Source organism: Carettochelys insculpta, chromosome 2 (assembly GCF_033958435.1).
Source record: "Carettochelys insculpta isolate YL-2023 chromosome 2, ASM3395843v1, whole genome shotgun sequence".
NCBI classification, from domain to species: domain Eukaryota; kingdom Metazoa; phylum Chordata; order Testudines; family Carettochelyidae; genus Carettochelys; species Carettochelys insculpta.
This window is the reverse complement of record NC_134138.1, coordinates 114,039,613-114,061,013: the sequence shown is the minus strand read 5'-3', so window position 1 is coordinate 114,061,013 and position 21,401 is coordinate 114,039,613. Positions and strand designations below refer to the sequence as shown.

The 21,401-nt window shown below is 48.1% G+C and overlaps 1 protein-coding gene across 1 annotated transcript in view; it reads right to left on the bottom strand.

The window, feature by feature from the left end:
- Positions 1 to 19,441, bottom strand: part of LOC142008270 (glyoxylate/hydroxypyruvate reductase B-like) — a 29,745-nt gene extending 10,304 nt beyond the window's left edge. Inside the window, exons 1-2 of the mRNA XM_074985453.1 lie at positions 19,418 to 19,441; positions 1,924 to 2,308 (exon numbers count right to left, since the gene is read on the bottom strand). Coding sequence (XP_074841554.1) covers positions 1,924 to 2,308; positions 19,418 to 19,441 — 409 coding nt within the window. The remainder of the gene's footprint in view (positions 1 to 1,923; positions 2,309 to 19,417) is intronic.
- Between the last annotated feature and the right edge of the window lie 1,960 nt (positions 19,442 to 21,401).

Genomic DNA, 21,401 nt, shown 5'->3' with positions numbered 1-21,401 from the left:
AATCATGCTGGAAGGGAATAACAAGTGGAGTTCTGCAGGGGTCTGTTTTGGGACCGGTTCTGTTCAACATCTTCATGAATGATTTAGATATTGGCATAGAGAGTACACTTATTAAGTCTACAGATGATACCAAGCTGGGAGGGATTAAACTGTTTTGGAGGGCAGGGTCAGAATTCAAAATGATCTGGACAAACTGGAGAAATGATCTGAAGTAAATAGAATGAAGTTTAATAAGGACAAATGCCAGGTACCCCACTTAGGAAGGAACAATCTGGTTCACATATATAAGAATGGGAAGTGCCTGTCTAAGAAGGAGTACAGCAGAAAGGGATCTAGGGGTTATAGTGGACCACAAGCTAAATATGAGTCAACAGTGTGATGCTGTTGCAAAAAACCAAACATGATTCTGGGACGTATTAACAGGAGTGCTGTGAGCAAGACTGAGAAGTCATTCTTCTGCTCTGCTCAGCACTCATTAAGCCTCAATTGGAGTACACTCATCCCTTGTTAACGGAGTACTTTACTTATGAGTACTCGTCTAAATGACGGACACATATACTACCTTTGTTCACTGGACAAGTGAACTCCCCTTGTTAATATGAGCTTTACCCATCCCCGTGGCTCCAAACCACCGAAGCCTGACTGCCTCCCCACACCTAAACCGCCACAGCCTGAACCCCCTCACCGGCCCCACAGACCCAATCTGCTACAGTCTGACACCCCCCTGCCAGCCATGCAGACCCCAAACCGCCACAGCCTGACCCCCACCACTGGCCCTGCACACCTAAACTGCTGCAGCCTTAACCCCCCTGCCCACCCCAGACCCCAAACTGCCTCAGCATGAATCCCCCCCCCCGCCTCGCACACCCAAACCACCACAGCCTGAACCCCTCTGCCTGCCCCACAGACCCAATCCGCCACCAGGTTTTAACCCTCCCTCCTGCTCATGGCCCCAAACTGCCCCCAGCCTTTAACCCTCCCCAATGCCCAAACCCAAGGTTCACTTACCTTTCAAAAGCAGCACCACATGCTGCCACTCCATCGCGTTAGGAGCACTAGGAACCAATCAGAGACTTTAACATGTATTTTAATGGTAATTTAGTGTCCCTCTGATGAGTTTTCACCTATGAGCAGAAAACTGGGAACCAGCTGTGCTCATACAGCGAGGGATGAGAGTATTAAGTTCAATTCTGGTCACCACATTTCAAGAAAGATGTGGAGAAATTGGAGAAGGTCCAGAGAAGAGCAACAAGAATTATTAAAGGTCTAGAGAACATGAGCTACGAGGGACGACTGAAAGAACTGGGCTTGTTTAGTTAGGAAGAGAGAGGACACGGAGGGGACATAATAGTGGTTTACAAGTACCTAAAAGAGGGTCACAAACAGAAAACTTGTTCTTCGTGGCCTCTGAGGCTAGAACAAGAAGCAATGGTCTTAAACTGCAGCAAGGGAGCTTTAGGCTGGACATTAGGAAAAACCTTCCTGTCAGGGTGGTTAAACACTAGAATAAATTGCCTAGGAAGGTTACATAATCTCCATCACTGGAGATGTTTAAGAACAGGTTAGGCAGATCTTTCCAAGGGATGGTCTAGACAGTGCTTGGTCCTGCCATGAGGGCAGGGGACTGGACTCTATGACCTCTAGAGGTCCCTTCCAGTTCTAGTTTTCTATGATTCTATGAGTCTGAGGATATTTTCCTCAAACAGTTTCAACTGGATGTGTTATTACTATATATAAAATAGCCATCACTATTAAAGACTATTAGGATTAGTGTTTTAAATGCTATTTTTCATCAACCAAATAGATTTTCTGGAGTTTAAACAGTCACCATTTATTACAATGGGAATAGTTCCAGGGAAATTCAGATAGCAATAGAAACCACTCATATGATTTCTGGAAATATGTTTAAGTTTAAAATGTTACCTTCCACTATTCTTCTAGCAGATGCCAGCAGCAAAGCCATTCCAGTGTCTGCAGTGGAGTTGGAAACAGCATGTTGTGCAGTGGCTATTTTCACTCCAAAGCTAGAGATTAGTTTCAGATCCAAGTGATCCATTCCAACACCTGAATTTCCAATCACCTTCAAGTTCAGCAGGCTCTTGAGGAGTTCTTGGTCAATGGTGGGTTTGTGCCACCATATATAAACAGCTTGGACCTTTTGGCTCAAATGTGGTTTGCTTTTGAGAAATTCCTTCATGGTGATAAGGTGGAAGTGTGTCTTCAGGAATTCCACATGGGCACCCAGCACCGCATGTGTGCCCCCCACCTCATTGACCAAAAGCCCAGGCAGCTCTTGCTGTTCTGTGATCTGCAGGAGGAGAGGAAACAGATGTTAACAAATATCAAAATATTTTTAAGAACCATCCAGCAGGGTCTGCATCATGGGTTTGCTTTTCAAAATCATCACAACTGGAGAAAGAGTATGTATATACTAAACACATGGATAGTTAGGATAAACAAACCAGATAAATTCAAAGACTCTTTTGAATCAAGTACCAACCATATCCAAAATGAAACATTCACAAACCTAACTCCCATACATTCTGTTCCTTCCGGGCTTTAGGTTGTCACATCACAGCTATAATGTCCAAAGTCATTCATATTGTATGTCTTTGTTTCAGACTACCCAGAGAGCATTTAATTTAAAACACAGAGTTGAATGTAAATACTTGACAGCTTTCTGGCCTAGAGGTGATCCCTGTAAAGCATAGGCAGAGCATGCTCTCAAACTTTGAATATTGGCGTTATCAAATACTTTTTAAAAATGGTTCACTGCTGAGGTTATTTGCAGCTACCCCCACTGAAGGAATGGGAGAGAATCAAGTTACTAACCTATTGCAACTGATGTTCTTTGAGGTATGTGCAAATAGCCATTCCATTCTTGGCTGTGCACACCGCGTACAGTCACCAGAACCTTTTCGTTCAGTGGTACCCAGACACAATCAGTGCCTGTTGATGTGGGGTGACAGGGAAGGGACAGGGACACCAGTGTTACTGAGCATGCTCAGGGTATGTCTTCACTACCAAAGAAGATTGGCCTGGATGATCTTCTGGGGCTCAGTTACATGTAGCCCCACTAGGCCTCCACAAAATCGAACTCTGAGGGATTGATAGTCTACCCGTGAACTCCTCAGTGTTGCAAGGAGCAAGGAAGACAGACAGGAGGATTTCTCCTGTTGACCTCCCACTGTGAGGACAGCCAGTTAAGTCAATTGTAGATAAGTTGATTCCAGGTGTGCAATTGCCTGTAGCTGTAACCATATAACTACAATCGACTTCAAGGTCTAGTGTAGACCTAGCCTTTGTCTGTTAGTATGTTCAGTAAATCTGGCACGGGGGCACTTGATTCCACACAGCTGCCGTCCTCCAAACACTTTACCTATTGTGGTATCTATTAATGCAGCTTCAGTGTCCACTGTGTGACACACTGGTGGTGGTGTTATAAAGGCTCCAGCTCAGCCTGAACTACTTAATTTTGTTTTTTTCCTCCTGGAAACTCCAACACAGAGGCCATGTGCAACACATCTGAACAAAAGTTACAAAATGTTAGTACAAGTTAAACCTCTCTAGTCTGGCACCATCCCTAATTCTACATGATTTTAGTTAGCTTGATGACCACTCATCAGGGGTGTGGCCAAGTTTCCCATGGTCCCATAAAGCTTGTGTACAACCACCAGTCCTGGCTCTCAGTGTTCTGTGCTGTTAGTTAGCTGTAAGATCCCATAAGCAGTGGAAGTGTATCTTAATGTGCTAGATAATCTTGACTTCTCATGGTCCGGCAAAATCTCTCATTCAACAATGGTTAGTTCCAGGGGTGCCAGACGTGACAGGTTCAACCTGTATCAGTTTTTTTTCTTCTTTGCATGACTGTACATGCGCTTTCAACTCTTGGTGACTACCAAGCAGTAATTAGTAAAGGAATTATAGTTCTGTAAGATTGTACTGTAGCACAACTCAGGCAAATCTGGCATCACCTCAAGATTAATGTGAGGTAAAAATGTACACCAATGACCACGTTTCTGCATTACAAGTGTCCTGGACAGGGATCCATGTAAGAAATATCATGGCAATTGCATGCAATCTTGTAAAATAAGCACTGAGCTTGTTAGGCAGAGAAAACTACCAAATCATTTTAAAAAAAGATGAAATTCTTTAAGAAATTGTAACAGAGAAGGAGCCGTGCTAGTCTATATACTATCAAAACAAAAAAGCAGTCAAGTAGCACTTTAAAGACTAACAAAATAATTTATTAGGTGAGCTTTCATGGGACAGACCCACTTCTTCAGACCAGAGCCATATCAGAACAGACTCAATATTTAAGGCACAGAGAACGAAAAACAGTAATCATGGAGGACAAATCAGAAAAAAAATTATCAAGGTGAGCAAATCAGAGAGTAGAAGGGTCAAAGGCGGAAGGAAGGTCAAGAATTAGATTAAGCCAAGTAAATTTGGCACATTAACACATGGTTTGAACTGGGATGGGAATTTTCTGAGTCACTATAGGGGCTCATTTGCATAGTTGGCTTAATCTAATTCTTGACCTTCAATTGTACTTGAATTGAAAAATACTATTTCTTGTCATAGAAACAGACCACTGGGATTGGAAGGGACCTCAAAAAGTCATCAAGTCCAATCACCTGCATTCATGACAGGACAAAACATAGTCTAGAGACCATCCCTGGTATATATCTATCTAACCTGTTCTTAGAAATCTCCAGTGATGGAGAGTCCATAACCTTCCTATGCAATTTTTTCCACTGCTTAACCATGCTGACACTTAGGAAGTTTTTCCCTAATGTCCAACCTAAAGCTTTCTTGCTGCAGTTTAAGCCCATTGCTTCTTGTCCCATCATCAGAGGCCAAGAAGAACAATTTTTCCCCTCTTCCTTGTAACCCGCTTTTAGGCACTTGTAAACTACTATCATGACCCCTCTGTCTTCTCTTTTCTAAGATAAAAAAGTTCAGTTCTTTCAGTCTTCCCTCATAACTCGTGTTCTTTAGACCTTTAATCCTTCTAGTTGCTCTTCTCTGGACCTTCTCCACATCTTTCTTGAAATGTGGTACCGAGAACTAGACACAATACTGCAATTGAGGTCTCATCAGCGCTGAGTAGAGCAGAAGAATGACCTTGCATGTCTTGCTCAGAGCACTCCTGTTAATGCATCCCAGAATCAGGTTTGCTTTTTTTGCAACAGCATCACACTGTTGACTCATATTTAGCTTGTGGTCCACTATGACCCTGAGATCAGTACTCCCTCCTAGACAGTCACTTCCCATTCAATATGTATGAAGTTGATTACTCCATGTAGGATGGAACACTTTGATTTTGTCCTTATTAAACTTCATCCTATTTACATCAAACCATTTCTCCAGTTTGTCCAGATCATGTTGAATTATGGTCCTATCCTCCAAAGCAGTTGCAACCCCTTCCAGCTTGGTATCATCTGTAAACTTAATAAGCATACCCTTGTGGAAACCATCTTGTATAAGAAGCCATTTCACATCCCTTACTTTTGCACATACACAAGCGCCTGTACTTTCCCTGACCTGTCTGGGAATGGCAGAGAGGATGAGCTCTATGGAATGCATTAATGGGCTGTTTGGAGTTAAGTCTCCAGCTCCCCAGTACCTGTTTCTCTTTGCTGATAACGGTTTCTCTTTGGGAAGTGATTTACGATTCTCTAACTAATTGCCTCTGACACTGGGCTTTGTATGTGTAAGGGTATAAAATACTAAAGTTAGCTGCATCAAGCAGCTTTGCTGGACCTGGTTTTACTAGTGTCCTGTTTGGCTAATCTGTTGCCTTATTGAATTCAATAAAGGTGAATGTTAGCTACCTAAACACAGAGAAGTCTTTAGCTTCAACACCCTCTATGCCAATATCTAAATAATTGATGATGATATTTAACAGAACCAGTCCCAAAACAGACCACCCTGCAGAACCTCACTTGTTATGCCCTTCCAGTGCAAGTACTCAATGCTTTTTTTTTGCCTCAGTCTTCACGGACAAAGTCAGCTTCCCCATGGCGGTCCTAGATGATGCAGTATGGGAAGGTGGAGGGCAGCCATCTGTGGGGAAGGAACAAGTTCTGAGCTATCTAGAAAAACTAGATGTGCACAAGCCCATGGGTCTGGATTTAATGCACCCCAGGGTACTGAGGGAATTGGCAGAGGTCATTGCTCAACCTTTGGCCATTATTCTTGAAGACTCTTGGAGATCGGGGTCGATACCGGATGACTGGAAGAAGGCAAATGTAGTGCCCATCTTTAAAAAAGGAAAGAACAACAATCCAGGGAACTATAGACCCATCAGCCTTACCTCAGTCCCTGGGAAAATAATGGAGGGAATCCTCAAGGAATCCATTCTGAAGCACTTGGAAGAGGGGAAAGTGATCAAAAGTAGCCAACATGGATTCACCAGGGGCAAGTCCTACCTGACCAATCTGATTAGCTTCTATGACAAGGTAACAAGCTCTGTGGCCATGGGGAAGTCAGTGGATGTGATATACCTTGACTTCAGCAAAGCTTTTGATATGGTCTCCCATGACATTCTTGTCCATAAGTTAAGGAAATATGGATTGGATCCTTGGACTGTAAGATGGATAGAAAGCTGGCTTGATGGTCGGGCCCAACAGGTAGTGGTCAATGGCTCAATATCTGGATGGCGGTCTGTTTCAAGCGGAGTGCCGCAAGGCTCGGTTCTGGGGCCAGTGTTATTCAACATCTTTATTAATGACCTGGATGAGGGACTGGTTGCACCCTCAGCAAGTTTGCGGATGACACAAAACTAGGGGGAGAGGTAGATACGTTGGAGGGTAGAGCAAGAATCCAGAGTGACCTGGATAAATTGGAGGACTGGGCCAAAAGAGATCTGATGCAGTTCAATAAGGAGAAGCGTAGAGTCCCGCACCTGGGGCGGAAGAATCCCAAACATTAGCTACGTCTACACGTGTATGCTACATTGAAATAGCTTATTTCGATGAATAGCGTCTACACGTCCTCCAGGGCTGGTGCCATCGATGTTCAACGTCGACGTTGGGCAGCACCACATTGAAGTAGGCGCTGCAGGGGAGTGTCTACACGCCAAAGTAGCACACATCAAAATAAGGGTGCCAGGAACAGCTGCAGACAGGGTCACAGGATGGACTAGCACTTCCGGGGCAACAGTTAGCTGCTCCCTTAAAGGGCCCCTCCCAGACACACACAGCCTGCACAAGCACGCGGTTTGCAGAGCCATAGGCATGCACACCTCGGCGAAGCAGTTATGGACCCCCGGCAGCAGCAGCAGCCAGAGGTCCAACCAGCCACCCCTGCAGGAGCAGTGCTCGCCCTGCTCAATGCCATGCAGGAGGCAGCTGATCACCTTCTAGTCACAGAAGAGGAGCTGCCCCCAGAGGAGAAGGAAGCAGCCCCAAACCCTGCAGCCCCCCGCCCGCTGCACACGCCGCCGGCTGTGGAGCTACCCCATGAGCACCGACTGGTGGGAACGGCTGGTGCTCGGAGAGTGGAACGATGACCGCTGGCTGCAGAACTTTCGTATGAGCCGGCAGACATTTCTGGAGCTCTGCCAGTGGCTCACCCCCACACTGAGGCACCAGGACACTGCCATGCGGCATGCCCTCAGCATGGAGAAACGGGTTGGCATCGCTGTCTGGAAGCTGGCCACTCCAGACAGCTACCGATCCCTGGGCCAGCAGTTTGGCGTCAGCAAGGCCACTGTCAGGGCTGTCCTCATGGAGGTAGGAGGACCCACGGGGAGGGGGAGGCAGCCCTGGGGTTGGAGAGGAGCCCTGGCAGGGAAGGGGAGGGGAGCCCTGGCAGGGGACGGCCAGACGCACCCTGCACACCCCTCATTGGTGCTCTCCCATGTCCTTCCCCTGCAGGTCGTCCACGCCATCAACGCCCTGCTCCTCCACAGGCTTGTGTGGCTTGGGGACCCGGATGCCGCCATCACGGGGTTTGCCACCCTGGGCTTCCCAAATTGCTTCGGGGCTCTGGATGGAACCCATATCCCCATCCGTGCCCCGGAGCACAGTGGAGGACGCTTCTTGAACAGGAAGGGCTACCACTCAGTGGTCCTCCAGGCCTTGGTGGACAGCCGGGGCCGCTTCCTGGACATATATGTTGGCTGGCCTGGCAGCACCCATGACGCCCGGGTATTCCAGAATTCGGGCCTGCACCGCCGGCTGGAGGTGGGGACCTACATCCCCCAGCGGGAGATCCCTGTGGGGGACACCACCATGCCCCTCTGCGTCGTTGCAGACGCGGCATACCCCCTCCGGCCCTGGCTCATGCACCCATACATGGGCCATCTGTCTGCCAGCCAGGAGCGCTTCAACATGCGCCTGAACCATGTGCGCCAGGTGGTTGAGCGCACATTTGGCCGCCTCAAAGGGCGCTGGAGGTGTCTCCTCACCTGCCTTGATGCGGGCCCCACCAACATCCCCCAGATTGTGGGCGTGTGCAGTGCCCTCCACAACCTGGTGGAGAGCAAGGGGGAGGCATTCTTTCAGGGCTGGGCTGTGGAGGCTGGCAGGGCCGACGTGCAGCGACCCGCTGCCCCCAATCGCCAGGTGGACCCCGAGGGGATCCGGGTCCAGGAGGCCCTGCGGGCCCATTTCAACGAGGCCGGGTGGTGAACGCTGGCAGGCCCCCCACTGCACCCCCCCTATCCTCCACAACACTCCCTGCCCCTACGCCCACACCACAGAGCACCCAAGAGCACACCCCCACAACTTTTCTTGCAAATAAAAGTAGAACTGTTGTTCGTGAAACCACCAAACATTGAATTCTTATTATTATATTATTTACAACAAACATAAATATTATATATTATATGATTATGATAAGCAAAAAAAACAGTGGAACACAAGGAAGGGGAGAACTATTTACATGGGGGGGGCAGGTATCATAAAACAACAGGGGTCTAATACAAACTATATACAACACAAGTAAAAGGGGATATGTACAAAGGGGGACAGGGGGCCATGTCGTGGGCCCCGCACCCGCTAATGTCCAGCGCTGGGGGTGGGCGGCCGCGACCCGCGCCTCGGCCTCAGCCCTGGCCAGGGCTGGCTGGGGGCCAGGCAGACCGGCAGATATGGCCGGCGGGTGTCAGCAGGCCCCAGGTCCCCCTCGGTGGAACGCCCCTTGGTGGTGGACGGCCGTGCAACGGCAGGTGGAGCAGCGGGTGGAGTGGTGGGTGGAGCAGGCAGGGCGGGCAGAGCTGCAGCTGGCGCGGCATGGGGGGCCAGGTAGTCCGCGATGCGCTCAAATGTGCACATAAAGGCCCCCCATGCTTCCTGGCGCCAGGCCGGCGCCCACTCCTGCAGATGGAGGCACCGCTTCTCCACCCGCAGGTGCTGCTCTGAGACCTCCAGCTGCCACTGGAGGATCGCCAGCAGCTGGGGGTCCATTGCCGTCTGGGGGTGGTGCTGGGTCCACCGTCGTCCCTGCCTTAGGGCTGGTTGGTGCTCCGCCGAGGGGCTGGCCTCGAGTGATGGCCCCGGTGGGCTCTCCGGGACCACTGACATCTCACCAGCACTCTCCGGTCCCTCTGATGGTGCAGCTGTGGAACACGGGGGGAAGAAGAGTGGAGACAGCCGCTACTGTGGCCCCCAAGCCATGGACCTTGTCCCCCCACCCCTCTGCTGCTGGTTCCCCATCCCCGTCCCCAGGAGATGCTGTTGCTGCTGATGGGTGTCCCACCCCACTCCCCCCAGGGGACCCTAGGTTCCACTCCCCCCATCCCTAGGGATGGGGCATGGCACTGTCGTGCTGAGGGGGCAGGGGCTGATGAACTCTTCTGAGGGACATGCCACGCATGTCCTTGGGGCCATGGTCATCTGGGCATGTGGAGGGCCCTGGTCATGTCTGTTGCCCCCGCCCCTCAACCCCGGGGGTGTGCACCGTGGGGGGTACATACCTGGTGGTCTGCTCCCACGGTCGGGGGACACCCTGTGGGCGGACGCCCTGCTGGAGCTCTGGGACGGGATGGCGATCCAGAGCCCCCCATCGCTGGAGGAGGATCCCCCCTCCTCATCTTCCTCCAGTCCCCCGGGGTGGGCTCCTGGGGGGGCCCCTGGGGTGCGGGGCTTGCCTCCGGAGTGGACTCCGCCTCCGGGGCCTGCTGGGGCTCATCGGCCGAGGTGTCAAGAGTGGAAGGAGGGGAGGAGGTGTGCTGGGGGCCCAGGATTTCCCTGAGTTCCGTGTAAAAGGGGCAAGTGATGGGGGCGGCCCCAGATCGGCCGGCCGCATCCCAGGCCTGGGTGTAACCCTGTTGCAGCTCCTTGACCTTACTCCTGACGTGGTCAGGAGTGTGGGCAGGGTGACCCCGGGTGGCCAGGCCCTTGGCCAGCCGAGCGAACGCATCTGCGTTCCGCCTCTTGCTCCCCATTACCTGGAGCACCTCCTCCTTGTTCCAGAGCCCCAGCAGGTCCCAGATCTCGGCCTCCATCCAGGAGGGGCCCCGCTGCCTCTTCCGCAGCTGGCTGCCAGCCTGGGAGCCCTGGATCCCCTTGGGGGGGGGTGCCCTGGGGTCGCTTGGGGGGCTGGCGGGCGGCCATCACTGCGGGGGTGGTGGACTGCGGCTGCAGAGGGGCGTGCAGGCTGGCCGCGTGGCTGTGCTGCCGCCTGCACACTCTCTCAGCTTCCTGCACAGGAAGGCAGGGGGCGGGGACCTTTAAGGGGCCGCTGCACGCGGCGACCATCGAGCTCAGGGGCTGGAGAGAGCGTCTCTCAATGGCCGCCATGGCAGACCCCGCTATTTCGATGTTGTGGGACGCGCATCGGCTACACGTGCCCTACTTCGACGTTCAACGTCGAAGTAGGGCGCTATTCCCATCTCCTCATGGGGATAGCGACTTCGACATCTCGCCGCCTTACGTCGATGTCAACTTCGAAATAGCGCCTATCACGTGTAGCCGTGGCGGGCGCTATTTTGAAGTTGGCGCGGCTACTTCGAAGTAGCCGGCACGTGTAGATGTGGCTATTGTTACAGGCTGGGGATGGACTGGCTCAGCAGCAGTACGAAGGAAAGGGACCTAGGGGTTATGGTGGATGAAAGGTTGGATATGAGTAAACAATGTGCCCTTGTAGCCAAGAAAGCTAACAGCATACTGGGGTGCATTAGGAGGAGCATTTCGAGCAGATCTAGGGAAGTAGTTACTCCTCTTTATTCAGCACTGGTGAGGCCACATCTGGAATATTATGTTCAGTTTTGGGCCCCCCGGTATAAAAAGGATGTGGATTTGCTAGAGCAGGTTCAGCAAAGGGCAACAAAAATGATTAAGGGTTTGGAGCACAAGACCTATGAGGAGAGGCTGAGCGATTTGGGCTTGTTTAGTTTACAGAAGAGAAGACTAAGAGGTGATTTAATAGCAGCCGTCAACTTCCTGAAGGGGAGCTCTACAGAGGATGGTGAGAAACTGTTCTCAGTGGTGTCGGATGGCAGAACAAGCAGTAATGGTCAGAAGTTGAAGAGGGAGAGGTGTAGGTTAGATATTAGGAAAAACTACTTAACCAGGCAGGTGGTGAAGCATTGGAATGCGTTGCCTAGAGAGGTGGTGGATTCTCCATCCCTAGAGGTTTTTAAGTCCCAGCTGGGCAAGGTCCTGGCTGGGATGACTTAGTGGGGGTTGATCCTGCTTGAAGCAGGGGGCTGGACTAGATGACCTCCTGAGGTCCCTTCCAGCCCTGTGATTCTGTGATTGTGAACCGTTAATACCTGCTCTGAGAATGGTTATCCAGCCAATTATGTGCCCACTTACAGTAGCCCCATCTACATTGTATTTGCCGAATTTGTTGATTAGAAGGTCTGAGACTGTATCAAATGCCTTACTAAAGTCTCAGTATGCCTTCTACACCACTATTCCAATTGTTTGTATTATCCCACAAAGTCTGTGGTATCAACTATCTCAGGGGTCAGCAACCTGCAGCTCTTTAAGGAGCCACTTGTCACTCTGACCGCTGCTGCCACTGACTCCACTTGCAGCTCTGGAGGCTGCTGCTGATTAAACAATGCCTGCAGTTAACGTAGATTTTTTTAGTTGTTGTTTAAGCAGCAGCAGGCCTGTGGAGCTGCTGAGCAGTCAACTGTGGAGAGAGAAACCAGCAGGCAGGGGAGCTGCCTGTGTGCTCCACATGGGGGAAGTTAGCCTGCAGGAGAGCTGGGGAGACAGGCGGCCGAGCCTGCCACTGCTGGAGCTGCACAGCTGCACTGAGGCTGCGGCAGCGGGGGAAGCAGCCCCAGTGTGTGGAGCTCATTTGTTGAGGCAAGTAAATCCTGAGGATGGGAGGGTTGGGGCTGAAGGGGTTAAACCTGGGGATGGAGGGGTGGGGGGGCATAGGAGTTGAGGTGGGTAAAGCCTGGAGATGGGGCATAACAGCTTTCTAACTGATACAAATCGTGTGCACACCGTTCTTAAAACAGGGATGACAAAGTATGGTTATTTATTAAGGACTGTCTCATATTCCCATGTATTACAGCTCTTGAAGTGTTGATTTTGTAACTGAATTTGGCAAAGAAAAACAAAGGCTCTTCTCACTATTTTGGTGGCAGATCCCTGTCCTGTGTCATAGTTGTGTTTATTTATTAGGACTCCAAGTTCTTTCTGCTCATTACCAATACCTGTTGCATTTCTATACAAGCATCTAAGATATGATTTGCTTTTGCCTCCCAGTTCTGCCTAGTTTCTCCTTTTTCTCTGCTATATACAGAACATTCCCTCCCATTTCCAACCCATCTCCCAGGTCTCCCTGTTTTTCTGCTTAGCTGTGGGCTTCGGTCACCTGCCCCCATCAAACCTAGTTTAAAGTCCTCCTCACCAGGTTAGCCAGCCTGCATCCAAATACATCCCTCCAGTTCCTTGAGAGGTGAACACCATCCCTGCTCAGCAGTCCTTCCTGGAATAGCATTCTATGGCCAAGGAAGCCAAATCCCTCCTGGTGACACCATCTGCAGTCAGGCATTCACCTCCAGGATGCACCTGTCTCTGCCTGGGCCCTTCCCTTTGACAGGAAGGACTGAAGAGGATACCACTTGTGCTCCAAACTCCCTTCACCCGTACTCCCAGAGGCTACAGTCACTCTCAATCTGCTGAAAATTACACTTTGCAGTATCTTTCATGGCCACAGGGATGAGTAGCATGGGGTAGTAGTCAGAAGGCTGGATGATTCTTAACAGTCCCTCTGTAATGTCTCTGATACGTACCCCTGGTATGCAGCTTACCTCCGGGATGTCATATCAGGGTGACAGATGAGTACCTCCAGCCCTCTCAGAAAAGAGTCTCCAAACACCACTACCTTGCATTTCCTCCTCACAGCCTTGGAGGTGCATGGCTTCTCTTTCTCCTCCTGAGGGGAGGATTCCTCACCTCTGGCATCCAGAGCAGTATAATGATTCTCCAGAAACACAGTGGGAAAGTTGGAAGCAGGAATGGAACACTGCCTGCTACAAGTAGTAACCAGCTGCCAGTGCCCCCCCCTCACCCCTCAAAAACAGAGCCATCCCCTCCTGCCCCAGTGGTGTGCCAGTAGTCCTCTGTAGATGAATAGATACCTCAGCTTTAGATGTCTCTGCGTGGTACTCTCCAGGCGTTTCTCAGGGGTTTGGATGTTCCTAAGCCTAGCCACTTCCTCCTGCAGCTGTCCCACCTGCCTCATGAGAGAGTCCACCAGCAGGCACCTTTCACACTGGATGTTCCCCTCGGCCTGGATTTCTGTAAGTGGGAAACGTGAGTCACAGTCTCTGCAAAACTACACCAGGATCTGGGCAGAGGCATCCATGGTCAGGTGATCTGTCTGCCTACAGGCACAGGTGTTGTGAGTCCTCCTAACCAGAGTAGGACTCCCTTGGACTTCCTCTTACAAATTCCCTGACAAACTGAAGTCAGTGTTTAAATAAAGAAAACACCCCAAAATACATCAGAACTGGTTTTCTATTAATGTTTAACATTGTGGTTAAAATGGTGATTCATGCTGACTGTTTTGTTTAATCTAGTTAATTTGCTTTGTGTTAATCAGATGAATCCACTATCATTAATGGCCCTAAATAAAATACAGGAGTACTTGTATACATAGCACCTGCAAAAGAAAGATGAGCTCCAGAGGACAATATGGGCAATAAGAAAGAATTAAGAGGGCTCTATCTGGGATCTGTACCCCAGTGTGCAACAGAAGTGGGTGCTCATGCCACATTGATAGGTGCCACTGAGATGAAAAATTCTGGCGCTTGTGCATGTGGCAAACACCCCCCCAAAAGCAGGCCCTGATGGGCTGGGGAAGGGCTGGGAGTGCCATTTGGCTCAGGCCTCAGGAGAAAGAGAGGCCTCAAATGTTGACATTTTCCTACCAAGTGATTTCCATTTATTATGCATCTGATGTTACAGTTATAACAGAGCCAACTAAAGAAGCTATTTATACCTGCAAAAAAATTATTTAAATCGTTGTGGGACCTTGGAACTTCACCATTTTTTCGGTTACGTCCGAGTTGTCAGCTGTGTGACTGGAGTTTGGAGTACCTTCTGTGATTATTGGTTCTATGCTATGAAACAGTGTTTACAATCTTTGCATAGTTCAGAGGTTTTTGAAGTGGTAATTAATTCTGTTACTGTAAAGTGATGTTCCTTGCTCTTAGGGGGAGTTCAATCTTTAAATTAGATGTTTATCGCTGCATAAGAGATTTTTGTATTCTTATTTTTTCTGTTTGTCTTCGTATACAATAACCATAACAGGCTCCGCTGTAAGCCTCCTCTTTGTCCAGTTTTAGATTCTCCTTTAAAGGCTTTTTTACGATAAATAAACATTTAATTCTAGTGGTTTAATAAATAGGACTGTCAATGTGTGTTAATGCCTGCAATTAACGCAGGACAGAATTAATGCATTAAAAAAATTAACACGTTAATGCGCCTTAATTGAAAGTCTTACTTTTTTACTGGCACTTTATAGACTACCAGATATTTTGGACCATAAACATCTAATTTAAAGGTTAAACTTCCCCTAAGAGCAACATCACTTTACAGTAACAGAATTAATTACTACTCCAAAATATCTGTTAGTCTATAAGGTGCCACGGGACTTCTTGTTTTTGAAGGTACAAACTTATTTGGCCACCTCTCTGATATTACTTTTTTTACACTTCCCAGCACCTGACTCAAGAGGTGTCAGACTTAGGGTTGAACCCTTCTAACTCCTGTGCATTTAGCCTCCCAGTGATTAAACCGCCAGGCACCGTGCAGAGCCCTGGAGCCAAGTTTGCCTCCCTCAGTATCTCAAACACATCCTCAGTGGTCCTTGATGGCAGCTTAAAGGGGAAAGAACCCTGCTGTGGTGTGCCTGTGTCTGGATATGCAAGCCAGGCTACACATTTTAATAAATAAATTATTGTTTGCCAGCATGATTAATCATGATCAATTTTTAAACGCTTGACAGCCCTATTAATAAACCTTATACGTACTCTAGCAAACACTCTGTATTCATATTTGTAGTAATGCACCAGTTAGATTAATTTAATAGTGGGAACATGTTAGCAGATGAAATTTCAAGACTTTGAAAAAAGGCCATAAAAGCCATAGTAAATAATACCCCCATCCTGCTTTTATATAATATTAATTGCAAAGTATAACAAGTAAAATTTTGTATAACCAATCACCTTCAGCAATTTAATTTATTGGATATTACTGTGTTTTAAGAGAACCCTTTCATAAAGTTGAAGTGGTGATCTGAAAGTGATGTAAGTAAGAGATGGCAAAAGCAACAGAGTGAACCAGCTGGTAAGAGTCTAAAGACGATAATATCATTTCTCATAGAAAAGATGCTTCAAGCATTAGATCAGAGAGGTAGCCAAGTTTGTCTGTATCTTCAAAAACAACAAGAAGTCCTGTGGCACCCTATAGACTAACAGATATTTTAGAGCATAAGCATTCGTGGGCAAAGACCTGCTTCATCATGTTGCATCTGATGAAGCGGGTCTTTGCCCACGAAAGCTTATGCTCCAAAGTATCTGTTAGTCTATAGGGTGCCACAGGACTGCTTGTTGCTTTTGTTTTTCAAGCATTAGATGGTGACCACATGGGCAGTAACACTTCCAGTTCTGATGATGAAGACTTTGTACCCACAAATGACATTTCAGTGCCACTGCCTCCAGATGAGGAGGTCATTAATCAAGACACAGAAATGCCAACAGTAAGGACAAGTGCAGAATCTATGCTTGATTTAGAGACTGCAGGCAGAAACTGAGGACCCTGGAGATGATGCACAGGAAGAGCAAGAACTCATGACTAGCACAGGACACAGTGTAATAACAGTGGCATCAAAACCTGATGTTGGACTTTTTGGTAACAACATTAGTCAAATGCAGTTGTTCCTCAAAGTTAGTTGTTTCCAGATTTCAAGTGACATACCAAAAGATACTGAACATTTTGCTTTTTCCACTTGTCTGCTGACAAAAGCTCTTCTAGATGGAGAGATCTGCACAAGAGACTGGCTCAGCTGGAGCACAGAAAAACGGTTGGTGCAATGAACCCTGTTTCATTTTTAACAGTCACACTTCAAATGCATCAGTACTTCTGATTCATCTGATTGGAGCATCAATAGAGGCTGGATGAAACTTCAGTATCACATAAAGATAACTATGTTATGCAGAAATCAGCTAATAGAGCAGCACAAGCTGACAGGTCAATTGAAAACTTATTCCTGAGTGAAATAAACACAGAAACTGGTAACTGGAAAAAACCCCAAAAAACTCCTTGAGCACATATTGAACGTCATTTCTTTTTCTTTTCAAAGGGGAATTGGCTTTGTTGTCAACATAGTTGTAACTCTACAAACAGAAGTTTTCTTGGTATACTTGAGCTTCTTAGCAAGTATGACCCACATTTACCAGGCCATGTTAAGTGTGTTCATGAATCACGAGAGAGGAAAACGCACGCGAGGCCATCATCTGTCTACCCAAATCCAAAACAAGTTTATTGAGCTGGGTGGGACTGTAGAGGTGTGTGTTAGGGGTTTGCCCCTCCACAGTGGAGGAAGGTCACAACAGTTCACTACGGTCTTGGAGCTGCCTGGTTCAGGATGGGGCAGCAGTCAGTATATGGCTCAGCTCTTGGCAGCAGGAGCAAACAGTATATAAGCCCCCAGCCCTGCGGCAGGGCATGGCAACAGTCAAAGCAAGGCTCAGCTCCCTGTTAACAGGGCTGAGCCAACAAACAATATGTAAGCCCCTGTCCCTGGAGCAGGGCAGGGTAGCTGTCAATGTACAAGGCTCAGCTCCATGTAGCAGGGCTGGACAAGCAAACAGTGGGTAAGTACGTTGCCCTGGGATAGGGCGGGGCAGTGGCAGCACAAGGCTCTGCTCCCTACTGCAGGGCTGACAAGGTAAACATTAAGTAAATGGTTCATCCTAGAGCAGGGCAGCACAGTAACCAAACAAGTCAGCTGAAGGTCTGGAGAGGTGGAAGAGTACCACTCCATGGGGTGGGGTAAGGAGTGCAAGCCCACCCACTCCACTGTGCCCCAACCCGGGGTCCTAACAGCAGCTGACACTAGTCAGTGAGGATCCAGGCAACAAGACACTGACTGGCTCTGGCAGGGCGTCCCCTGGGCTACTTCCTGCCTCTAATAGGGTCATCTGGGAAACCAGGCAGGTCCATCCACATCTTCTGGATAAGTGGCAGACGGCAGGTCTGGAGAATCCGGCATGTCATCTTCAGGGTAGGTGGCTTGGGCAGGTTAGGGCCTTCCAGGTAGTGAGTCCGCAGAGAGTCAGGGGACCCAGGTAGCTCAGGGACCTCTGGGTAGCAGGCAAGTGGTAGGCCCAGATGTGCATCTGGGGTTAGGTCACGGTGGCTGACCAACTGGGTTGGCCAGTCTGTCAGTCTGGCACACGGCCTTTGGCTCTTACTCTCCAGAGCCTGGCAAGGGCCTTCTGCTCAGCTCAGAGGCTACCATTTTAATTGCCCTTCCTCTGGCACTTCCTGCTTCATATGTCAGTCTCTGTGGGCGGGGCACAGGTGCTCTGGCTCCACCTACCAAGGCCTCTGGGAGATTTCTCTGCAATGCTGTTTTATTGTCTTAAAGGTTTTTTGGACTGATGTCAAATTTCTTCAGAGAATTCGTGCTAAATCCTTCCTTGACATACCCGAGTATTTCATTAAATCCAGAATAACTATGTTTCCTTTTCATGATCATACCCACTGTGGAATTTTGCTTCACTGTATTTAGTATATGAGGAGCAAATATGCTCTGCTCCAAGTCCTAAATAAGGGTGGTGGTGAGAGGTGGGTGAAGTGTTGAACTGGGGAAAAGGCAGGGCTGCTTCTCAGTGATGGCCCGCTCCACTGAGAGTGATTGTGCTATTTATTATGAAACTGATGTAGTTATAGCTGTGGCTTAGCCTTTTGTGCTAAGGCATATTTCCCTATCACAATTTAAAAGGGTCTCTGGCCCCTGCCTCCACCCCACGTACCTCACCGTGTTGTTCAAGTACCCATGCAATTCACCCTAACATGCCCGAGCGTGGCTGTTCACTTAAGGGTCACCAGGTAATTTTGCACAATGTAAAACTCCTCTTTTGGTCCATATTATTTCTAATTTTTGCCTGTTCCAAAGACCATGAAGAGCAGCTAGCAGGTCCCCCCATTAAGATGATGAAAATATGTAAATGAAGATTTATGGGTTGAATTTTATGCAGGGTGTATTACTTGAAACAGTGGGATGAAAGAGGGTGTCAAGTGATTAAAAATTAAATAAAGAGTAGGCAGCATTAGCTTATGTAAACGTAAACAAACTTGTTTTAGGGATTGGCTGCATAAGAAGCAGGACCAAGTAAACATATAGGCTCTGAAGTTTTATATTGTTTGATATGGGCCGTGTCTACACTAGCCCCTTATTCCAAGGCGACTTCGAAGTAGGCGGCGTCCTTTCGAAAAGAGCCCCGTCTGGATGAGATGCGCGGCAGCAAGGAGCGTCAATTTCGAAGTGCCGCTGCCACCCGCATGCCAATGAAGCGCTGAATATGCATTTCAGCGCTTCATTAGTAAACTTCGAAATGGCCATTTGCGTGGCCATTTCAAAGTTTGGGGCTAGTGTAGATGTAGCCATGGAGTGCAATTATGTAACAAAAATCCATATTTGTAAATTGCACTTTTACAGTAAAAAGACTGTTATGGTACTTGTATGAGATGACTGAAAAAACAATTTTTATCATTGTTACAGTGCAAATATTTGTAATAAAAATAATACAAAATGAACACTCTACATTTTTGTATTCTTTTTGCAATTGAAATCAATATAATTGAAAAGTGTAGAAAAGCCCTATCTGAAAGTATTTAATGAATTTCAATTGGTATTCTATTGCTTCATGGATGGGAAGGCTACTACCCTCTTCTAGACATCCCAGCCATTCAGTTAACTAAATTACCTGTAAAAAGTTAAACAGATACATTGGGTCCCTGAACGTCTCCAGAAAGTCAGGGAGGCAGATGCGTCAATGGGTAGAGAGTGTGAGATTTGAATTGAAGCAGCGATCTGCCTGCAGCAGTATTTTGTTGGCCAGAGCAGAGATACTGAGATGAATTAATCCAGGCACGAGGTATGTAATTTTAACAATATCCATGCTTGGAAAGGACTGAACCTTGGAACAACAGATATGTAAGTGAAAAGGAAATGTTTAGTTAGATGCAATCATATTATATTCTTTATTTTTTTGGTTTGTGAGACTCCTCTGTGCTGATTTATGTAAATCCCTCCCCACTCCCACACCATATACTGTAACTTTTAAACCAAATCCCAGGGAAACAATTCTCTGTGCATTAATCTACCTCTTTCAGTTCCTCTGTAATACCTAGCAATCAAATATGCTTATCAAGTAGGACTTCTTTGTTTTGTTTTTAAAATGATGATCTGATTCTTGTGTTTTAGAAAGCAGGAGGTTCTGTGTTTCATTCCTGGCATTTCCTCTTTTCCAGGAATAAACACGTTCTGACCTTGCTTTCAGTTAGGGTAGGAGGAAACTGCATACCAAATTTTGTGGTCCTGGCTTTTACAGTTTAGGAGGTGTTCTTGAATAAACAGCCTCACAAATGCACAGACTCAAATACAGATGCACTAAAATATTGAGAGAGATTGTTACTAGTAGTAGTAGTAGGCATCCTTCAGTCTGCATAGACTATGGATCACGCCCTTTATAGTTTCAATTGAGGACTTCATTTACAGCGTCTACTGTGACTATGAAGACCCACACGAGAGTGACAGTCCTTGCTGCATCTCTTGCAGATGTGGTGGGTGTCTGGCAAGTCCTTAGTGTGCTTTCTGTGCACTCGCTTCTCCTCTGCTAGCTGTCTGATCCTCATCTCGCCCTTCTGAAGGCCCTTGTGTAACCCCTGCCTCCATCTGCTGCGGTCGTCTGCTAGTTCTTCCCAGTTGTCCAGCTCGATGTCTACCTCTCTGAGGTCTTTCTTGCAGACATCTTTGTAGCGCAACTGGGGGCATCCGGGAGGTCTTTTGCCAGAGGCTAGCTCACCATACAGGGTGTCTTTTGGAATCCTTCCATCATTCATCCTGTGGACGTGGCCAAGCCAGCGGAGCTGACGCTGCCTGAGGAGGGTGTGCACGGTTGGGATTCCAGCTGCTCGAGGACAGCAGTGTTGGGCGCTCTGTCCTTCCATGATATTCCAAGGATGCGCCTGAGGCAGCGCAAGTGGAAAATGTTCAGCCTCTTTTCCTGGCAGGCATACAGGGTCCAAGTCTCGTTGCCATAAAGGAGGGTGCTGAGGATGCAGGCTCTGTAGACTTGCATTTTGGTGTGAGTGTACAGCTTGTTGTTATTCCAACTGGACAGAGTTGTGGCCGCTTTTCTGATCCTCCTATTTAGCTCAGTGTCCAACGACAGAATGTCAGTGATGGTGGACCCGAGGTAAACGAACTCGTGGACGACCTCTAATGTATAGTTGTCAGTGCTGAGTGATGGGGATTCAGCAACATCCTGACCGAGTACGTTTGTCTTCTTTAGGCTGATGGTAAGCCCAAAGTCCTTGCACGCTTTGGAGAACTGATCCAGCAGTTTTTGAAGCTGGTCTTCTGTATGAGACACTACAGCAGCATCGTCTGCGAACAGCATGTCTCTGATGAGGACTTCCCGCACCTTAGACTTAGCTTTCAGCCTTGCAAGATTAAACTGTTTCCCATCAGATCTTGTGTGCAGCAAGATGCCCTCTGTTGAAGATCCAAAGGCATGCTTCAGGAGGAGTGCGAAGAAGATCCCAAACAATGTCGGAGCAAGCATGCATCCTTGTTTGACGCCGCTCCTGATTCTGAAAGCATCCGATAATGCGCCGTCATATTGGATGGTTCCTCTCATGTCTTCGTGGAACGACTGGATCATCTTGAGTAACCGTGGATGACAG